Below are 23067 nucleotides of genomic sequence, written 5' to 3'. Positions count from 1 at the left end.
ATAACATGTGTTACCGCGACACTCGTCAAAGACATGGTGCGTCATAACATGTGTTACCGCAACACTCGTCAAAGACATGGTGCGTCATAACATGTGTTATTGCAACACTCGTTAAAGACGCGGTGCATCATAACATGTGTTACCGCAACACTCGTCAAAGACATGGTGCGTCATAACATGTGTTACTGCAACACTCGTCAAAGACATGGTGCGTCATAACATGTGTTACCGCGACACTCGTCAAAGACATGGTGCGTCATAACATGTGTTACTGCAACACTCGTCAAAGACATGGTGCGTCATAACATGTGTTACTGCAACACTCGTCAAAGACACGGTGCATCATAACATGTGTTACTGCAACACTCGTCAAAGACACGGTGCGTCATAACATGTGTTACTGCAACACTCGTCAAAGACACGGTGCGTCATAACATGTGTTATTGCAACACTCGTCAAAGACACGGTGCGTCATAACATGTGTTACCGCAACACTCGTCAAAGACATGGTGCGTCATAACATGTGTTATTGCAACACTCGTTAAAGACGCGGTGCATCATAACATGTGTTACCGCAACACTCGTCAAAGACATGGTGCATCATAACATGTGTTACTGCAACACTCGTCAAAGACACGGTGCGTCATAACATGTGTTACTGCAACACTCGTCAAAGACACGGTGCGTCATAACATGTGTTATTGCAACACTCGTCAAAGACACGGTGCGTCATAACATGTGTTACCGCAACACTCGTCAAAGACATGGTGCGTCATAACATGTGTTATTGCAACACTCGTCAAAGACACGGTGCATCATAACATGTGTTACTGCAACACTCGTCAAAGACACGGTGCGTCATAACATGTGTTACCGCAACACTCGTCAAAGACATGGTGCGTCATAACATGTGTTACTGCAACACTCGTCAAAGACACGGTGCATCATAACATGTGTTACTGCAACACTCGTCAAAGACACGGTGCATCATAACGTGTGTTACTGCAACACTCGTCAAAGACACGGTGCGTCATAACATGTGTTATTGCAACACTCGTCAAAGACACGGTGCGTCATAACATGTGTTACCGCAACACTCGTCAAAGACATGGTGCGTCATAACATGTGTTATTGCAACACTCGTTAAAGACGCGGTGCATCATAACATGTGTTACCGCAACACTCGTCAAAGACATGGTGCGTCATAACATGTGTTACTGCAACACTCGTCAAAGACATGGTGCGTCATAACATGTGTTACCGCGACACTCGTCAAAGACATGGTGCGTCATAACATGTGTTACTGCAACACTCGTCAAAGACATGGTGCGTCATAACATGTGTTACTGCAACACTCGTCAAAGACACGGTGCATCATAACATGTGTTACTGCAACACTCGTCAAAGACACGGTGCGTCATAACATGTGTTACTGCAACACTCGTCAAAGACACGGTGCGTCATAACATGTGTTATTGCAACACTCGTCAAAGACACGGTGCGTCATAACATGTGTTACCGCAACACTCGTCAAAGACATGGTGCGTCATAACATGTGTTATTGCAACACTCGTCAAAGACACGGTGCATCATAACATGTGTTACTGCAACACTCGTCAAAGACACGGTGCGTCATAACATGTGTTACCGCAACACTCGTCAAAGACATGGTGCGTCATAACATGTGTTACTGCAACACTCGTCAAAGACACGGTGCATCATAACATGTGTTACTGCAACACTCGTCAAAGACACGGTGCATCATAACGTGTGTTACTGCAACACTCGTCAAAGACACGGTGCGTCATAACATGTGTTACCGCAACACTCGTCAAAGACATGGTGCGTCATAACATGTGTTATTGCAACACTCGTCAAAGACACGGTGCATCATAACATGTGTTACTGCAACACTCGTCAAAGACACGGTGCATCATAACGTGTGTTACTGCAACACTCGTCAAAGACACGGTGCGTCATAACATGTGTTACCGCAACACTCGTCAAAGACATGGTGCGTCATAACATGTGTTACTGCAACACTCGTCAAAGACACGGTGCATCATAACGTGTGTTACTGCAACACTCGTCAAAGACACGGTGCATCATAACGTGTGTTACTGCAACACTCGTCAAAGACACGGTGCATCATAACATGTGTTACTGCAACACTCGTCAAAGACACGGTGCATCATAACGTGTGTTACTGCAACACTCGTCAAAGACACGGTGCATCATAACGTGTGTTACTGCAACACTCGTCAAAGACACGGTGCATCATAACGTGTGTTACTGCAACACTCGTCAAAGACACGGTGCATCATAACGTGTGTTATTGCAACACTCGTCAAAGACACGGTGCATCATAACATGTGTTACTGCAACACTCGTCAAAGACACGGTGCATCATAACATGTGTTATTGCAACACTCGTCAAAGACACGGTGCATCATAACGTGTGTTATTGCAACACTCGTCAAAGACACGGTGCATCATAACATGTGTTACTGCAACACTCGTCAAAGACACGGTGCATCATAACATGTGTTACTGCAACACTCGTCAAAGACACGGTGCGTCATAACATGTGTTACCGCAACACTCGTCAAAGACACGGTGCGTCATAACATGTGTTACTGCAACACTCGTCAAAGACACGGTGCATCATAACGTGTGTTATTGCAACACTCGTCAAAGACACGGTGCATCATAACGTGTGTTACTGCAACACTCGTCAAAGACACGGTGCATCATAACGTGTGTTATTGCAACACTCGTCAAAGACACGGTGCATCATAACGTGTGTTACTGCAACACTCGTCAAAGACACGGTGCGTCATAACATGTGTTACTGCAACACTCGTCAAAGACACGGTGCATCATAACGTGTGTTACTGCAACACTCGTCAAAGACACGGTGCATCATAACGTGTGTTACTGCAACACTCGTTAAAGACACGGTGCATCATAACATGTGTTACTGCAACACTCGTCAAAGACACGGTGCATCATAACATGTGTTACTGCAACACTCGTTAAAGACACGGTGCATCATAACGTGTGTTACTGCAACACTCGTCAAAGACACGGTGCATCATAACGTGTGTTACTGCAACACTCGTCAAAGACACGGTGCATCATAACATGTGTTACTGCAACACTCGTCAAAGACACGGTGCATCATAACGTGTGTTATTGCAACACTCGTCAAAGACACGGTGCATCATAACATGTGTTACTGCAACACTCGTCAAAGACACGGTGCATCATAACATGTGTTATTGCAACACTCGTCAAAGACACGGTGCATCATAACGTGTGTTATTGCAACACTCGTCAAAGACACGGTGCATCATAACATGTGTTACTGCAACACTCGTCAAAGACACGGTGCATCATAACATGTGTTACTGCAACACTCGTTAAAGACGCGGTGCGTCATGACGTGTGTTACTGCAACACTCGTCAAAGACACGGTGCATCATAACATGTGTTACTGCAACACTCGTTAAAGACGCGGTGCGTCATGACGTGTGTTACTGCAACACTCGTCAAAGACACGGTGCATCATAACGTGTGTTACTGCAACACTCGTCAAAGACACGGTGCATCATAACGTGTGTTACTGCAACACTCGTCAAAGACACGGTGCGTCATAACATGTGTTACTGCAACACTCCTCAAAGACACGGTGCGTCATAACGTGTGTTATTGCAACACTCGCTCCCTCATGGGGCTTACAAGTTCACCATCAGGTGCTCGGCCCGCTGGTATCTTAATCTGGTTCTGGCTGGGCTGGAGCCACAACAGTGCAGATTATCCCTCCTTATCTGGATCACCCTGACAAAGCCCTGGATGAAATATTCCAATATTCCAGTACAGTCACTTCTCCTTTAAGGCCCTCCCCCTCATCCACACCACTAAAGAGGCCGCTTATTCCAAACAATATGGTGTGTGCCTCCTCCTCCGCCAAGCGATGTGGGAGAGGATGTCATTTAACACACGATGGCGCCTGGCGAAGGGGGAGGACGCCGCCTTAAATCTGGCTGCTGGTTAACAGGTGTTGCGCAATGCACAGCGCCTGGCTTCCGTTCCCGGGTAGTCCGTACCCTGGCCAGGGTCGTACGCTCTGTCGGCACCACGAGGTTATCCAACTGTGAACCGCTACTTTTTTTTCTCCCTACACTTTGAACCCTGCGGCTGGTCAAAGGGCGCGGCCACAATTACATTAATAATGTTGACAATAGAAAAAGAAGTGACATAATATGTATAATTAGGAGTCTTTGGTTGTTTACTTACTACTAAAAGACAAGTTGTTCACTATTTTATTTAAGGACTACATTCTTCTTTGATTGCAATAAGAAACATACCTTTAATGCATCATAAGATTTTCTGTTAAAATCAAGCTAATAATGACTTTTGACTTTATTTTGATGAAAATGCATGTTGGTACGGGTAAATAAATCCAATAAAGGTAATAACCGAGGGGTAATATCCACGTTATGAGTCGACATTCTCCAGTCAGCAGGGAGACGACCACGGATGGTTTGTCTCCACATTACTTTTGGAAGTCTTCACTCGCTGACAGAAACAAAGCAATTATCACGCTCAGTAAGGTAACATAATCCAGGTAACATCATCCAGGTAACGCTCCGTAGGTAATCGCTTGTTCTCATGAGACAAGGCTATGTGTTAGCCTGTTAGCTGCCTGCCTGCGCGTATCACCGCCCCGCCGTGTGCCGGTCTCACCCAGCGGAGCTCATACTGGTCTCACCCAGCGGAGCTCGCCCACGTCCCAGTCTCACGCAGCGTAGCTCGCCCGCGTCCCGGTCTTGCCCAGCTCGCCTGCATCCTGGTCTCACCCAGCGGAGCTCGCCCGCGTCCCGTTCTCACCCAGCGGAACTCGTCTGCGTCCCGGTCTTGCCCAGTGGAGCTCATCCTGGTCTCACCCAACGGAGCTCGCCCGCATCCTGGTCTCACCCAGCGGAGCTCGCCCGCGTCCCGGTCTTGCCCAGTGGAGCTCATCCTGGTCTCACCCAGCGGAGCTCGCCCGCGTCCCGTTCTCACCCAGCGGAACTCGTCTGCGTCCCGGTCTTGCCCAGTGGAGCTCATCCTGGTCTCACCAAACGGAGCTCGCCCGCATCCTGGTCTCACCCAGCGGAGCTCGTCTGCGTCCCAGTCTTGCCCAGTGGAGCTCATCCTGGTCTCACCCAACGGAGCTCGCCCGCATCCTGGTCTCACCCAGCGGAGCTCGCCCGCGTCCCGGTCTTGCCCAGTGGAGCTCATCCTGGTCTCACCCAGCGGAGCTCGCCCGCATCCTGGTCTCACCCAGCAGAGCGGTCTCACCCAGCAGAGCTCACCCGCGTCCCGGTTTCACCCAGCGGAGCTCGTCTGCGTCCCGGTCTTGCCCAGTGGAGCTCATCCTGGTCTCACCCAACGGAGCTCGCCCACGTCCTGGTCTCACACAGCGGAGCTCGCCCGCGCCCCGATCTTGCCCAGTGGAGCTCATCCTGGTCTCACCCAGCGGAGCTCGCCTGCATCCTGGTCTCACCCAGCGGAGCTCGCCCACGTCCCGGTCTCACGCAGCGGAGCTCGCCCGCGTCCCGGTCTTGCCCAGTGGAGCTCGTCCTGGTCTCACCCAGCGGAGCTCGCCCGCGTCCCGGTCTCACCCAGCGGAGCTCGCCCGCGTCCCGGTCTCACCCAGCGGAGCTCGCCCGCGTCCCGGTCTCACCCAGTGGAACTCGTCTGCGTCCCGGTCTTGCCCAGTGGAGCTCATCCTGGTCTCACCCAACGGAGCTCGCCCGCATCCTGGTCTCACCTAGCGGAGCTTGTCTGCGTTCCAGTCTTGCCCAGTGGAGCTCATCCTGGTCTCACCCAACGGAGCTCGCCCACATCCTGGTCTCACACAGCGGAGCTCGCCCGCGTCCCGATCTTGCCCAGTGGAGCTCATCCTGGTCTCACCCAGCGGAGCTCGCCTGCATCCTGGTCTCACCCAGCGGAGCGGTCTAACCCAGCGGAGCTCGCCCACGTCCCGGTCTCACGCAGCGGAGCTCGCCCGCATCCCGGTCTCACCCAGCGGAGCTCGCCCACATCCTGGTCTCACACAGCGGAGCTCGCCCGCGTCCCGATCTTGCCCAGTGGAGCTCATCCTGGTCTCACCCAGCGGAGCTCGCCTGCATCCTGGTCTCACCCAGCAGAGCGGTCTCACCCAGCAGAGCTCACCTGCGTCCCGGTCTCACCCAGCGGAGCTCGTCTGCGTCCCGGTCTTGCCCAGTGGAGCTCATCCTGGTCTCACCCAACGGAGCTCGCCCACATCCTGGTCTCACACAGCGGAGCTCGCCCGCGTCCCGATCTTGCCCAGTGGAGCTCATCCTGGTCTCACCCAGCGGGGCTTGCCCGCATCCTGGTCTCACCCAGCGGAGCTCGCCCACGTCCCGGTCTCACGCAGCGGAGCTCGCCCGCGTCCCGGTCTTGCCCAGTGGAGCTCGTCCTGGTCTCACCCAGCGGAGCTCGCCCGTGTCCCGGTCTCACCCAGCGGAGCTCGCCCGTGTCCCGGTCTCACCCAGCGGAGCTCGCCCGTGTCCTGGTCTCACCCAGCGGAGCTCGCCCATGTCCCGGTCTCACCCAACGGAGCTCGCCCACATCCTGGTCTCACACAGCGGAGCTCGCCCGCGCCCCGATCTTGCCCAGTGGAGCTCATCCTGGTCTCACCCAGCGGAGCTCGCCCGCGTCCTGGTCTCACCCAGCGGAGCTCGCCTGCGTCCTGGTCTCACCCAGCGGAGCTCGCCCGCGTCCTGGTCTCACCCAGCGGAGCTCGCCCGCGTCCTGGTCTCACCCAGCGGAGCTCGCCCGCGTCCTGGTCTCACCCAGCGTAGCTCGCCCGCGTCCTGGTCTCACCTAGCGGAGCTCGCCCGCGTCCTGGTCTCACCTAGCGGAGCTCGCCCGCGTCCCGGTCTCACCGTTCCCTCTCGGGGGTGAGGTGTGTTCCCTCCCTGGTTACAGCTCCCCTCCTCTCGCCCTAAGCGCCCGTGTCAGAAGCTAAATGGCGTTTGATTCCGTATCTTGCAGCATGAGGATGTTCCCTGCAGCTATCTGCAAATGTAAGAAGCTCCTATCGACCTTCTCACTTGTTGTTCTTATTTTCTCTGCACCAATTCATCTTCCTTTCCCACTTGAATAAGATTATCTTGGAGAAATAGATTTTCTGGACCCTATCAAATGATTGTGTTGCCTTTTTAGCCCGGTGTGAAGGAGCGCTGCTCCTGAGAGCTTATTCGCCTTATTGTTCATTTATCACACCGGAGACATTTTGTGGAAGTCAGCGTGATGCAGAACTACTTTTTTTTTTCTTTTAAGCTTGCTCAGTGTTTTCAGACTGTAAAAGATTAACTTGTACTTCTCCACCTCTGACATGCCTCCAAAGAGGAACACAATGTGTCGGAAGTGGGTGCGGAACCTTGACTAACCGTACAGTTTTTACGCAATGACCTGACTTTTAGACCAACAAACTGATGGAAAGATGAAGCCCCTACTTAATAATAATTTAAAAAAAATATTTCTAATAAACGGTCAATAAAATGACCATGTTTTTCAGGAGGATAGAGCACAAAAATATATATTTTCTTTATATAAGCCGCACCTGACTATAAGCCGCAGATATATACGTTGTGAATTTAGTTATTTACACAGAAATATTTTGTAAATGTTTATTGTCTGTAACAGGGCAGTAAAACGGCTGATCAAACAAAACAGACCGCCGTACACGCGTTGTTACGGGCTGTACCTCCTAGCATAGCGTTTATGTGCGACATGCACATAAACGCTATGCTAACCTCTGTCCCGATGGGTCGTATTACCGTATTAAACTAAAACGGTGTAGAAAGCGTGATTGCTCACCCCACCTCGATACATTTGTGGATCGATTGGCGTCCGCTTGCGAGCTATCTTAAATGCGAACATGAAAACAAGACACATTGACGTCTTTCCCCATTTAAAACCGACGTCACACCCCGATTTCAACTTAAACGCATGGCTGTTTAAACTACTAACACACTCTACTCATGTTGAACGTAAAAGGCTGTGCTCGATACAAACGCCATTGTTTGCATTTATTAGGAAAGAAAATAAGACGTTTACAAATTAAAATGGAAGAAGATAAACCTATTTAAACACACAAATGAAAATAATATGGCTTTTATGAAGCAGAGCAATAATTAATGTTGTATTGTGTGGCTATTTATTTTAGTTATTTAAAAAACTACAACTTGGTTCAAGGATTTTAGTGTGTGTATTAGTACTGTTGATTCATTTTGTTGTTTTGGTTGTGTAAAATGTATATTTAAGGCTTCCCCGCCCCCTCCTTAACAGAGACAGAACCTATTTTATTGCTTTTGGTTGTGTTTTTTGTTCAAGTGCAACATGTAATTTATTTTATTTCGACGAGTTATTTGTTTTATTTATCTCGGATATTTAAAAAAAAAAAATCACATTCCAATTACAATGTTAAAATATAGGAAAAATGCGAGTTTAATTGCGTTATGTATTATCATTTCATCAGTGGTGCATTTTAGTCTCTGAGAATAATAATTGTTTCAGGAGTTGGAGCTTGGACCAGGCATTGGATTTTTCCGTCTATAGTCGGAAATCCGTCTTTTTCGTAAAAAATATGAAAAAGCATTTTCCGTTTTTTTCCCGACCTACAAAGTGTGTTGAAATCTTGATCAGTCTCTTTGGTTTGTTTACATTTTGACATTGAATAGTTGAATCATTTTGAAACATAAACAACGTGACTGCAATATATTTGTTATTTCATGCTATAAATCACAAATGGCTATTCAGATAAAGGAAGTTAGCTAATAAAATAACAAACATTGTTTGTACTCTTTAGGATTTAGAAGTGGAGAGGGTGTCGAAGAGACAGAAATTGATGATAAAATCCAAGGCGGAATCCGCTAAAGCAGAAACAAAAAGGAAAATGCAAGCTGCTCAGAAATTAGCCAGGAAGGCTCATGTCAGAGCCATCAAAGCAAAAATGCCAAAGTAATGTGTAAATAATGTCAATAAGTAGATGAACCATCTGTGGCAGTGAAGTGAACACTAGTAAGGTTGTAAATACTGTATAGAGTAGACTAACCCATGTGGTTCCTGTGGATGTCAACACAATTACTGTAGTGACTAAATAACATAGTGACTGAAACAGATACAGTAATGTGTAAATAATGTCAATAACTAGATGAACCATCTGTGGCTGTGAACTGAACACTAGTAAGGTTGTAAATACTGTATAGTGTAGACTAACCCATGTGGTTCCTGTGGATGTCAACACAATTACTGTAGTGACTAAATAACATAGTGACTGAAACAGACAAAGTAATGTGTAAATAATGTCAATAACTAGATGAACCATCTGTGGCTGTGAAGTGAACACTAGTAAGGTTGTAAATACTGTATAGAGTAGACTAACCCATGTGGTTCCTGTGGATGTCAACACAAGGTGTAATTATTGTAGTCAATGGGGTATGTATTTATGTCAACTCTGTTGATAAACACTAAAACATCTTTAAATCTTGCTTTTTCTGCTCATTTTTGCATGTTCAATTGCTGAAAAACCTGCAGCTTCCAACATGGCTGTCGGAGAGATGGCCGACCTCATGCATCCTCCTCATTGGTCACTTATAAAGCCCTAAAAGCTGATTCTTCATGATGGAGTCAGTCAATGAGGCCGTCCGTCTTATTTATGACACATTCGACGCTCACCAGGTTTTTTTACGGCGAGTCGTCTAAAGGCGGCGTGAATAAATCTTGTTGCCTCAGTTTAAACGCGGCGCAGCAGTCTGCACTCGCTCTTAATTGGATTCGCTCTATTTTTAGTGATATGGGCCTAGGCAGGTAGGCTCAGACGGAGGTAGCCGCGCTTGCTTATCTGACGGCCCACAGCTGCGGTAGTCGCCGCCTTCGAGCCTCCGTTGCGATTCCACATCTGCTCGAAAGGCCAAACACGAGGAATCCGTCAGCACACGCACGCCACACTAATCTCCCCGCTCGTAAGCCGCGCCCTCTCCAGTCCTAATAGGCATGTCCTAATGAGCTCTAATTGAAGACGGCTAATTTGCGAGGCTGGCTTCATTGTCTTTCTTCAAGCATCTTAATGCTCTTTGCCAGCAAGCTGATTGGGACTCTTAACGTGATTTGCTGCTGGACGGACTGTCCCTAATCCCGGATTGTTGCCTTTGTTCCCCACACGCCACTCTTGACACGGCCGATTATGTCCGACAGAGATTCTTCTACATCTTTTTTTCCTTGACTTCTCGACTTTGAGCGCCTCGTCGTCGACGCCAGGCTTTTTCTTCAAAGGACTTCAAAAGTGCATTTAAAGCGGAGCAAGGAGCAAGGCGGCCGCGATGAAAGATCCTACTGTGTTTGCTAAGGGAGGCAGAGGGAAGTTATTTTACTGGTCGAGTAAATGTTTTCCTCTTAATTTGAAGGCTGATGCTTCATCCCCCGTGTTTATTTATCTTTTTTACAGGAAGGACACAGAGAGAAAGTATTCAAACCGCTTTATTGCACTCGTGCGGCACACAAATTAGACTAACTTCTAAGATGACCCAATTTTGTTAGAAATATGCTTCTTTCCAGACAAATGCAAGACAAATTGTGAAGTAAATTTCCGGACTATAGAGAAAGCACCGGTATATAAGGCGTAGCACCCACACAAAAAAAACAACACCAAAAAATACAGTCCTTATATAAGTCGCACTGCACTATAAGACGCAGGTATATATGTTGTGAAATGAGTTATTTACACAGACATTTATTTACATATCTTAATTGTTTCCAAACAATGTCTGTAACAGGGCAGTGAAACGGCTGCTCAAACAAAACAGAAGTCATCGTATGGACCCGCTAGCTGCGGTAACGAGCTCTCCAATCAGCTAAACAGACTTCTTCTCAGATGACCCAAAATTGTTAGAAATATGCTTCTTTCCAGACAAATGCAAGACAAATTGTGAAATCATTTTCCGCACCCACAAAAACAAACAAAAAAACATTCCTTGTATAAGACGCAGATGTATACGTTGTGAAATGAGTTATTTACACAGACATTTATTCACATATCTTAATTGTTTCCAAACAATGTCTGTAACAGGGCAGTAAAACGGCTGATCAAATAAAACAGAAGTCATCGTATGGACCCGCTAGCTGCGGTAACGAGCTCTCCAATCACCTAAACAGACTTCTTCTCACATTTGTTGGACAATTTCTGCCAAGAAATATGCTTCTTTCCAGATAAATGCAAGACAAAATTGTGAAGTAATTTCCCGTACTATAAAGCGCTCCGGTATATAAGCCGCACCCACAAAAAAAAACAAAAAACAAAAAAAAAAACGTCCTTATATAAGACGCGATGCGCTATAAGACACAGATATATACGTTGTAAAATGAGTTATGTACACAGACATTTATCTTAATTGTTTCCAAACAATGTCTGTAACAGGGCAGTAAAACGGCTGAGCAAACAAAACAGAAGTCATCGTATGGCCCCGCTAGCTGCGGTAACGAGCTCTCAAATAAGCTAAACAGACTTCTTCTCAGATGACCCAAAATTGTTAGAAATATGCTTCTTTCCAGACAAATGCAAGACAAATTGTGAAGTCATTTTCCGGACTATAGAGAAAGCACCGGTATATAAGCCGCACCCACAAAAACAAACAAAAAAACAATCCTTGTATAAGACACAGATATATACGTTGTGAAATGAGTTATTTACACAGACATTTATTCACATATCTTAATTGTTTCCAAACAATGTCTGTAACAGGGCAGTAAAACGGCTGATCAAACAAAACAGAAGTCATCGTATGGACCCGCTAGCTGCGGTAACGAGCTCTCCAATCAGCTAAACAGACTTCTTCTCACATTTGTTGGACAATTTCTGCCAAGAAATATGCTTCTTTCCAGATAAATGCAAGACAAAATTGTGAAGTCATTTCCCGTACTATATAAGCCGCACCCACAAAAACAAAACAAAAAAACCCAAAAAACTTCCTTATATAAGACGCGATGCACTATAAGACACAGATATATACGTTGTAATATGAGTTATTTACACAGACATTTATTTACATATCTTGTTTCCAAACAATGTCTGTAACAGGGCAGTAAAACGTCTGATCAAACAAAACAGAAGTCATCGTATGGCCCCGCTAGCTGCGGTAACGAGCTCTCCAATCAGCTAAACAGACTTCTTCGCAGATGACCCAAAATTGTTAGAAATATGCTTCTTTCCAGACAAAATGCAAGACAAATTGTGAAGTAAATTTCCGGACTATAGAGAAAGCACCGGTATATTAGGCATAGCACCCACACAAAAAAAACAACTCCAAAAAATACATTCCTTATATAAGTCGCACTGCACTATAAGACGCAGATATATATGTTGTGAAATGAGTTATTTGCACAGACATTTATTCACATATCTTAATTGTTTCCAAACAATGTCTGTAACAGGGCAGTAAAACAGCTGATCAAACAAAACAGAAGTCATCGTATGGCCCCGCTAGCTGCGGTAACAAGCTCTCAAATAAGCTAAACAGACTTCTTCTCAGATGACCCAAAATTGTTAGAAATATGCTTCTTTCCAGACAAAATGCAAGACAAATTGTGAAGTAAATTTCCGGACTATAGAGAAAGCACCGGTATATAAGGCATAGCACCCACACAAAAAAAACAACACCAAAAAATACATTCCTTATATAAGTCGCACTGCACTATAAGACGCAGATATATATGTTGTGAAATGAGTTATTTACACAGACATTTATTTACATATCTTGTTTCCAAACAATGTCTGTAACAGGGCAGTAAAACGTCTGCTCAAACAAAACAGAAGTCATCGTATGGACCCGCTAGCTGCGGTAACGAGCTCTCCAATCAGCTAAACAGACTTTTTCTCAGATGACCCAAATTTGTTGGACAATTTCTGCCAAGAAATATGCTTTTTTCCAGATAAATGCAAGACAAAATTGTGAAGTCATTTTCCGTACTATAAAGCGCTCCGGTATATAAGCCGCACCCACAAAAACAAAAAACCCCAAAAAACTTCCTTATATAAGACGCGATGCGCTATAAGACACAGATATATACGTTGTAAAATGAGTTATTTACACAGACATTTATTTACATATCTTAATTGTTTCCAAACAATGTCTGTAACATGGCAGTAAAACGGCTGCTCAAACAAAACAGAAGTCATCGTATGGACCCGCTAGCTGCGGTAACGAGCTCTCCAATCAGCTAAACAGACTTCTTCTCACATTTGTTGGACAATTTCTGCCAAGAAATATGCTTCTTTCCAGACAAATGCAAGACAAAATTGTGAAGTCATTTTCCGTACTATAAAGCGCTCCGGTATATAAGCCGCACCCACAAAAACAAAAAAAACAAAAAAACTTCCTTATATAAGACGCGATGCGCTATAAGACACAGATATATACGTTGTAATATGAGTTATTTACATATCTTAATTGTTTCCAAACAATGTCTGTAACAGGGCAGTAAAATGTCTGCTCAAACAAAACAGAAGTCATCGTATGGACCCGCTAGCTGCGGTAACAAGCTCTCCAATCAGCTAAACAAACTTCTTCTCAGATGACCCCAAATTGTTAGAAATATGCTTCTTTCCAGACAAATGCAAGACAAATTGAAGTCATTTCCCGGACTATAGAGAAAGCACCGGTATAAAAGCCGCACCCACAAAAACAAACAAAAAAACATTCCTTGTATAAGACGCAGATATATACGTTGTGAAATGAGTTATTTACACAGACATTTATTCACATATCTTAATTGTTTCCAAACAATGTCTGTAACAGGGCAGTAAAACGGCTGATCAAACAAAACAGAAGTCATCGTATGGCCCCGCTAGCTGCGGTAGCGAGCTCTCCAATCAGCTAAACAGACTTCTTCTCAGATGACCCAAAATTGTTGGACAATTTCTGCCAAGAAATATGCTTCTTTCCAGATAAATGCAAGACAAAATTGTGAAGTCATTTTCCGTACTATAAAGCGCTCCGGTATATAAGCCGCACCCACAAAAACAAAACAAAAAAACCCCAAAAACTTCCTTATATAAGACGCGATGCGCTATAAGACACAGATATATACGTTGTAAAATGAGTTATTTACACAGACATTTATTTACATATCTTAATTGTTTCCAAACAATGTCTGTAACAGGGCAGTAAAACGGCTGATCAAACAAAACAGAAGTCATCGTATGGACCCGCTAGCTGCGGTAACGAGCTCTCCAATCAGCTAAACAGACTTCTTCTCAGATGACCCAAATTTGTTGGACAATTTCTGCCAAGAAATATGCTTCTTTCCAGATAAATGCAAGACAAAATTGTGAAGTCATTTCCCGCACTATAAAGCGCTCCGGTATATAAGCCGCACCCACAAAAACAAAACAAAAAAAACCCAAAAACTTCCTTATATAAGACGCGATGCGCCATAAGACACAGATATATACGTTGTAAAATGAGTTATTTACACAGACATTTATCTTAATTGTTTCCAAACAATGTCTGTAACAGGGCAGTAAAACGGCTGCTCAAACAAAACAGAAGTCATCGTGTGGACCCGCTAGCTGCGGTAACGAACTCTCCAATCAGCTAAACAGACTTCTTCTCAGATGACCCAAATTTGCAAGAAATATGCTTCTTTCCAGATAAATGCAAGACAAAATTGTGAAGTCATTTTCCGTACTATAAAGCGCTCCGGTATATAAGCCGCACCCACAAAAACAAAACAAAAAACCCCCAAAAACTTACTTATATAAGACGCGATGCGCTATAAGACACAGATATATACGTTGTAAAATGAGTTATTTACACAGACATTTATTCACATATCTTAATTGTTTCCAAACAATGTCTGTAACAGGGCAGTAAAACGGCTGATCAAACAAAACATAAGTCATTGTATGGACCCGCTAGCTGCGGTAACGAGCTCTCCAATCAGCTAAACAGACTTCTTCTCAGATGACCCAAATTTGTTAGAAATATGCTTCTTTCCAGACAAATGCAAGACAAATTGTGAAGTAATTTTCAGGACTATAGAGAAAGCACCGGTATAAAAGCCGCACCCACAAAAAAAAACATTCATTATATAAGTCGCACTGCACTATAAGACACAGATATATACGTTGTGCAATGAGTTATTTACACAGACATTTATTTACATATCTTAATTGTTTCCAAAAATGTCTGTAACAGGGCAGTAAAACGGCTGATCAAACAAAACAGAAGTCAACGTATGGACCCGCTAGCTGCGGTAGCGAGCTCTCCCGTCAGCTAAACAGACTTCTTCTCACATTTGTTGGACAATTTCTGCCAAGAAATATGCTTCTTTCCAGACAAATTGTGGAGTCATTTTCCGGACTATAGAGCACTGCAAAAAAAAACAACAACAAACAAACGTTCCTTATATAAGCCGCACTGGACTGTAAGACGCAGATATATATGTTGTGAAATGAGTTATTTACACAGACATTTATTTACTTATCTTGTTTCCAAATGGTGTATGTAAAAGGGCAGTAAAACGGCTGATCGGACAAAACAGAAGTCATGGTCATGGACCCACTAGCTGCGGTAGCTAGCTCCTCAATCAGCTAAACACTCTATAACTCTACGAGGACGTTTTGGTGACTTTACAAAACTGAAACAATTGAAAAAAGGTTGCCATTGTAAGTTAATAAAATTAACAAAAAGACGCTGGTAAACGTGTTCGCATATTAGGCTTCTTTCCAGACAAATGGTGAAGTCATTTTCCGGACTATAGAGAGCTCCGGTATATAAGCCGCACCCACAACAAAAAAACATTCCTTTTATGAACCGCACTGGACTATAAACCGCAGATATACATGTTGTGAAATGAGTTATTTATACAGAAATGTATATACGTACATACCCTAATTGTTTCCAAACAATTTCTGTAACAGGGCAGTAAAACTGCTGATCAAACAAAACAGAAGTCATGGTCATGGACCCGCTAGCTGCGGTAGCGAGCTCTCCAATCACGTGAAGTTTTGGTGACTTTACAAAACTGAAACAATACAAACAGAATGCCATTGTAAGTTAATAACACTAACACAAAGACGCTCGTAAACATGTTAGCATATTAGGTAATGCTAATGACGCTAGCTTCATCACGTTACGATAGCACATACAAATATGCATGAAAACACTCCTACAGACATCACACATGGCACGGTTTAGTAAGTAAGAATTGTTTTAGTTATATTGTAAAACTTGGAGTGACGAATGAAGAATCCATACGAGTAGAAACGCTATGGATGGATAGAAGACGGAACGGCACTTCTACTTCCGGTCCAGAGCTCAGCCTAAACAGAAGAGCAATGCGGCACCTGCAGTGAGCGAAATGGTCCAAAAGATGGCGCCCAGCACCAATAATAACGTCTGCTTGGTTTTTTAAAAACTGTTTACATTATGGCCGCCGGCAAAAAAAAGTCCATAAATCAGCCGCGGTTCAAAGCGTAGGAAAAAAGTAGCCGCTTATAGTCTGGAATTTACGGTAATATTTAACGCGGCGCTAATGTTGTGGTTGCCGTAGCAGCCAAAAACATTTTCACAAACACATTCATCACGTGAACTCCAAAATATAGAAGATTTCCTCGGAAAATGTCTGTACATCTTAATAACTTAGCATACACTCAATTATATAGCAGTTTATGGAGTTAATGCCTTGTGAGGAACCTTGAAATATTGTAATCTTTTAAGTCAAATCAATTCTGAGCTCGTTCACGTCGATTTATAGTTGACGTTTTTCAAGATGGCTGACATCACGTCTCCCTGGATGTCACAGAAAGTATGAGAATGTGTGAGCTGCTGCCTGCTCCTTTTTCACCCATATAGTAAGTCTCCTACTCAGAATCAGAATCATCTTTATTGGCAAAGTATGTTCAACACAAGGAATTTGACACGGTGGACCAGGGGTCACCAACGCGGTGCCCGCGGGCACCAGGTAGCCCGTAAGGACCAGATGAGTAGCCCGCTGGCCTGTTCCAAAAATAGCTCAAATAGCAGCACTTACCAGTGAGCTGCCTCTATTTTTTAAATTGTATTTATTCACTAGCAAGCTGGTCTCGCTTTGCCCGACATTTTTAATTCTAAGAGAGACAAAACTCAAATAGAATTTGAAAATCCAAGAAAATATTTTAAAGACTTGGTCTTCACTTGTTTAAATAAATTCATTTATTTTTTTACTTTGCTTTTTATAACTTCAAGAAAGACAATTTTAGAGAAAAAAATACAACCTTAAAAATGATTTTAGGATTTTTAAACACATATACCTTTTTACCTTTTAAATTCCTTCCTCTTCTTTCCTGACAATTTAAATCGATGTTCAAGTAAATTTATCTTTTTTATTGTAAAGAATAATAAATACATTTTAATTTAATTTTTCATTTTAGCTTCTGTTTTTTTCACATAGAATATTTGTGAAATATTTCTTCAAACTTATTATGATTAAAATAAAATAAAAATATTCTGGCAAAGCTAGAAAAATCTGTGGACTCAAATTTAAATCTTATTTCAAAGTCTTTTGAATTTCTTTTAAAATTTTTGTTCTGGAAAATCTAGAAGAAATAATGATTTGTCTTTGTTAGAAATATAGCTTGGTCCAATTTGTTATATATTCTAACAAAGTGCAGATTGGATTTTAACCTATTTATAACATGTTATCAAAATTCTAAAATTAATCTTAATCAGGAAAAATTACTAATGATATTCCATAAATTCTTTTTTTAATTTTTTCCAAAAGATTCGAATTAGCTAGTTTTTCTCTTCTTTTTTTCGGTTGAATTTTGAATTTTAAAGAGTCGAAATTGAAGATAAACTAAGTTTCAAAATTTAATTGTCATTTTTTTCGTCTTTTCTCCTCTTTTAAACCGTTCAATTAAGTGTAAATATCATTCATTATTAATAATAACATAGAGTTAAAGGTAAATTGAGCAAATTGGCTATTTCTGGCAATTTATTTAAGTGTGTATCAAACTGGTAGCCCTTCGCATTAATCACTACCCAAGAAGTAGCTCTTGGTTTCAAAAAGGTTGGTGACCCCTGTGGTAGACGGTGCTCCCTTTGTCCAACGCAAGAAACAAATCGAAAAACGCAGCGAGTGCTGTAAGACGCGGCTAAAGAAGGACAAAAACTGGATTTGCCAGCCACAAAAAACTGGAAGATTTGACAGTCCGGCAGACGAGACGTACTGGAAAAGCAACCGACATTGCAGGAGGTAGAGAAAGTTGATAGACTAGTTCTGTTGTGGAAAAAAAGGCAGATACTGATAAAAAGAGGCCGATACTGATATATGTCAGCGCCGATAATTGGTCTCCAAATATTACTGGAAATGTTGTTTGTGTTGTGACCTTCTCTGTCTTCTTGTATTTCAGGCTTGCGGGCGGAAGGCGTGCCACCAAGGGTCAGCCTGGTTGAACATGACTCCAGAGCCACTGCGGGCACGGCCAACTCCCACCCAGCTTGTGGCCCTGGAGGCCGAGCCCATGCACCATGATGGAGAGGCATTGAGGTCAACTCGCTGACCACCGTCTCAATACCTCAAAGCCCGACCCCCGACCCCATCATGCTGCGCTTCCTGCCTCTCAAACTGGGCCGCCTGTACCGCTGTCTCAAGCTCCTGTTCGTGGTGGGCTTGTTCGTCATCCTGCTGATGAACACCCACAACCTGTTTGCCTCCTTCCAGAAGAACGAGCTGACGGACCGGCGCTTCATCAACCTCAACAAGTGTCCCGCCTGCTTCGGCACCAGCTGGTGCCGCAAGTTCATGAACGGTCAGGTGTCGTTTGAGACCTGGGGGCGCCTGCGCTTCCTGGACATCTTCAACGTCAAGAACGTTTACTTTGCTCAGTACGGGGAGCCCCGGGAGGGCACCCGTCGAATTGTACTGAAACGTCTGGGCTCCAACCAGGAGCTGGCCGAGATAGACCAGAAGATCTGCAAGAGGGCCACGGGCAGGCCGCGCTGCGATCTGATCCAGGCCATGTACAAGACCGAATTCGCCAGGATCAACGGTGACGTGCGTCTACTCACTCCGGAGGTGGTGGAGGGCTGGTCGGACCTGGTGCACTGCCCCTCCCAGAGGCTGCTGGACCGGGTGGTCCGGCGCTACGCTGAGACCAAAGACTCTGGCAGTTTCCTGCTCAAAAACCTCAAGGACACGGAAAGAATGCAGCTGCTCATGACCTTGGCATTCAACCCGGAACCGCTTGTCCTGCAGGTATTGTTGATTACTCCCACTTACCTTTTGTCTTTTTCAATCAATCAATCAATGTTTACTTATATAGCCCTAAATCATGAGTGTCTCAAAGGGCTGCACAAGCCACAACGACATCCTGGGCTCAGATCCCAGATTGCGTAGGAGTGGTCGTCGTTTAGTTTCATGAAGACGGACATATCCTGCGGGAAAGTGTTTGGATTGAATGGAGTCATGGTGTTTTTCAGCCGCACGGTGGAACAGGGGTTAGTGCACGTGCCTCACAATACGAAGGTCCGGAGTAGTCCTGGGTTCAATCCCGGGCTCGGGATCTTTCTGCGTGGAGTTTGCATGTTCTCCCCGTGACTGCGTGGTCCTGGGTTCAATCCCGGGCTCGGGATCTTTCTGCGTGGAGTTTGCATGTTCTCCCTGTGACTGCGTGGTCCTGGGTTCAATCCCGGGCTCGGGATCTTGCTGTGTGGAGTTTGCATGTTCTCCCTGTGACTGCGTGGTCCTGGGTTCAATCCCGGGCTCGGGATCTTTCTGTGTGGAGTTTGCATGTTCTCCCCGTGACTGCGTGGTCCTGGGTTCAATCCCGGGCTCGGGATCTTTCTGCGTGGAGTTTGCATGTTCTCCCTGTGACTGCGTGGTCCTGGGTACAATCCCGGGCTCGGGATCTTTCTGTGTGGAGTTTGCATGTTCTCCCTGTGACTGCGTGGTCCTGGGTTCAATCCCGGGCTCGGGATCTTTCTGTGTGGAGTTTGCATGTTCTCCCCGTGACTGCGTGGTCCTGGGTTCAATCCCGGGCTCGGGATCTTTCTGCGTGGAGTTTGCATGTTCTCCCTGTGACTGCGTGGTCCTGGGTACAATCCCGGGCTCGGGATCTTTCTGTGTGGAGTTTGCATGTTCTCCCTGTGACTGCGTGGTCCTGGGTTTAATCCCGGGCTCGGGATCTTGTTGTGTGGAGTTTGCATGTTCTCCCTGTGACTGCGTGGTCCTGGGTTCAATCCCGGGCTCGGGATCTTGCTCTGTGGAGTTTGCATGTTCTCCCCATGACTTGCGTGGGTTCCCTCCGGGTACTCCGGCTTCCTCCCACTGCCAAAGACATGCACCTGGGGATAGGCCCCTCCCACCTCCAAAGACATGCACCTGGGGATAGGCCCCTCCCACCTTCAAAGACATGCACCTGGGGATAGGTTGATTGGCAACACTAAATGGTCCCTAGTGTGTTATCTGTCTGTCTGTGTTGGCCCTGTGATGAGGTGGCGGCTTGTCCAGGGCGTACCCCGCCTGAGATAGGCTCCAGCAACCCCAAAAGGGACAAGCGGTAGAAAATGGATGGTGTTTTTCAGAGCTTTGGATAAGATCCCTAGAACAAAGCCAGTCAGACTTGCCCCCCAGAGCCCTTTTAGAAAATGATAGGGTAGGAGTCCCTCTGCTCTTCCTGTTTCTATCCGCAGATTTGAGAAGAGTTGCATCCCCCCACACTCCCAAGCACCTTCATTTCTCTGCTCAGAAGCTGAGGCTGGTTTGAGAACTGTGGCCTCCTGGAAGATGAGAGATTTGCGCTGGCGGCAGTGCTGCATATTTAACACTATATGTAGGGCAGATTTGAATTATGCAAGGACACATCTGTAAATGGTCCAAGTTGTTTTTAATTTTAATACGTGTCTCTGTCCGGTGGGCTGCCGTCAGCCGTGGGAGACTCGCAGGGATATCACAGAGCCTGCCAAGAGTTGTCTGGATCTGTTATTCCAGCTTTATAATGAGACCCTTTTGACACATTCTGAGGATGTTTTGAATAGTTACAATGTATCTGAGGCCATGGCTCTCAGTGGGAAAAGGGTGGACGGGAGTAGAAACCCTATGGACAACTAGAAGACGGAAGGGCACATCTTCTTCCGGACTAAAAAGACAGCACAGGGGTTAGTGCATGTGCCTCACAATACAAAGGTCCTGGGTTCGATCCCCGGGCTCGGGATCTTTCTGTGTGGAGTTTGCATGTTGTACCCGTGACTGCGTGGGTTCCCTCTGGGTTACCATGAATTGATTAACGTGGACCCCGACTTAAACAAGTTGAAAAACTTATTGGGGTGTTACCATTTAGTGGTCATTTGTACGGAATATGTACTGTACTGTGCAATCTACTAATAAGAGTTTCAATCAATCAATCAATCCGGGTACTCTGGCTTCCTCCCACCTCCAAAGACATGCACCTGGGGGTAGGCCCCTCCCACCTCAAAAGATATGCACCTGGGGGTACGTTTATTGGCAACACTAAATGGTCCCTAGTGTGGGAATGTTGTCTCTGTGTTGGCCCTGTGATGAGGTGGTGACTTGTCCAGGGTGTACCCCACCTTCTGGCCGATTGTAGCTGACATTGTAGCCCCCCGCGACCCCAAAAGGGATGCGGTAGAACATGGATGGATGGATAGTATTCTGGAAATGTTTATTTACATCTTAATTGTTTCCAAACGTTGTCTGTATCGCGGCAGTAAAACGGCTGTTTAAACAAAACATAAGTAATTGTCATGGACCCACTCGCTCCAATCAAACAGACCCAGGAACTGACGTTTTGGTAAATTTGCAAAACTGAAAAAACACAAAAAGAATGCCATTGTAAGTTAATAATACCAACAAAGACACTTGTAACGGTTTTAGCATATTAGCTAACTCTAACAACGCTGACTTCATCACATTACGATAGCACGTACAAATATGCATGGAAACACTCCTGCAGACTTTACACACGGGACGGTTTAGTGAGTAAGAATGGTTTTAGTTGTGTTGTAAAACTTACAAACGTTGCTTGGAGTGACGAATGAAGAATACGTACGAGTGGAAACGCTATGAATGGCTGGAGGATGAATGCGGCACTTGTACCTGCGGTTGAAAGCGCAGTCCAAACAGAAGGGCAATGCGGCATTGCAGCACCTGCGGTGAGCAAACTCCTTCACAAGGCGGCGCCATACCACATACATTAACACACCGATTCAGTGTTTTTGCGTTATGGCCGTCAGCGAGGAAAAATACTTAGATTAGCCGCACCGTTTTATAAGCCGCAGGGTTCAAAGCGTAGGGACAAAAAAGGTTTTTGGTACATACCCCGCTTTATCTTTCCATCAGTTTGGAAAACGTCCTAGTTGTAGTGCTCAGTCTATTGTCCCAATCTTCAGAAAGTCTGGACCAGGTCATCAGACTCCCCCCGCCCCCCTCCCCCACTTCCGTCTGGCCAGTGACTTACAAGCATCCGAATCAATTTCAATTCCAATCAGCCATTGAGCGTGTCTAGTGAGGGGACAAAACAACATGTAGACGTTCAATACCTCAGGGTGACCTACCACCCTCACCCTCCCTTCTCCTGGTGAGGGCCAACACCTCCGGGCATTCAGCGAGATCAGCTCTTACGTCCAGTAGATGTACGACGCCTGATTAGCTTCCTTTCTCTGGCCGCCCTATTCTCTCCGCCGACGTCTTTCTTGTGCTTGTGTTAGCGTGTTAATGCACGCTTCACAAACCCTGGCTGCGTGATTTCATGGCCATGGCCTGGTGCCATTGTACCGCCGGTCAAAGGCTGTGATTCAGGCCTATAAACAGAATGTCTTCTAGTCTGGGTCTGTCTTTACAGCCTCTGCTTGTGCATCGTTCCTCTCCTTTCCCCACTCATGGCCTGTTAGTGAGAAAGGACGGCTACCTTTTACATTTCAACCAATACGGTACCAAGTCTCGCTACCTTGGAATCTATACCGGTACTCATGTGTGCGCTCATGAATATTC

The 23067-nt window shown here is 45.3% G+C and overlaps 1 protein-coding gene across 1 annotated transcript in view; it reads left to right on the top strand.

Annotated features, from left to right (window-relative positions):
* LOC133630269 (divergent protein kinase domain 2A) overlaps positions 1 to 23067 on the top strand; it is a 482954-nt gene that overhangs the window by 15652 nt on the left and 444235 nt on the right. Inside the window, exon 2 of the mRNA XM_062021750.1 lies at positions 18470 to 19314. Within this exon, the coding sequence (XP_061877734.1) occupies positions 18661 to 19314 (654 nt within the window). The 5' untranslated portion in view covers positions 18470 to 18660. The remainder of the gene's footprint in view (positions 1 to 18469; positions 19315 to 23067) is intronic.

This window comes from Entelurus aequoreus, linkage group LG15, assembly GCF_033978785.1.
Source record: "Entelurus aequoreus isolate RoL-2023_Sb linkage group LG15, RoL_Eaeq_v1.1, whole genome shotgun sequence".
NCBI classification, from domain to species: domain Eukaryota; kingdom Metazoa; phylum Chordata; class Actinopteri; order Syngnathiformes; family Syngnathidae; genus Entelurus; species Entelurus aequoreus.
The sequence above is the reverse complement of the archived record's forward strand: the minus strand, read 5'-3'. Positions and strand labels throughout refer to the sequence as shown.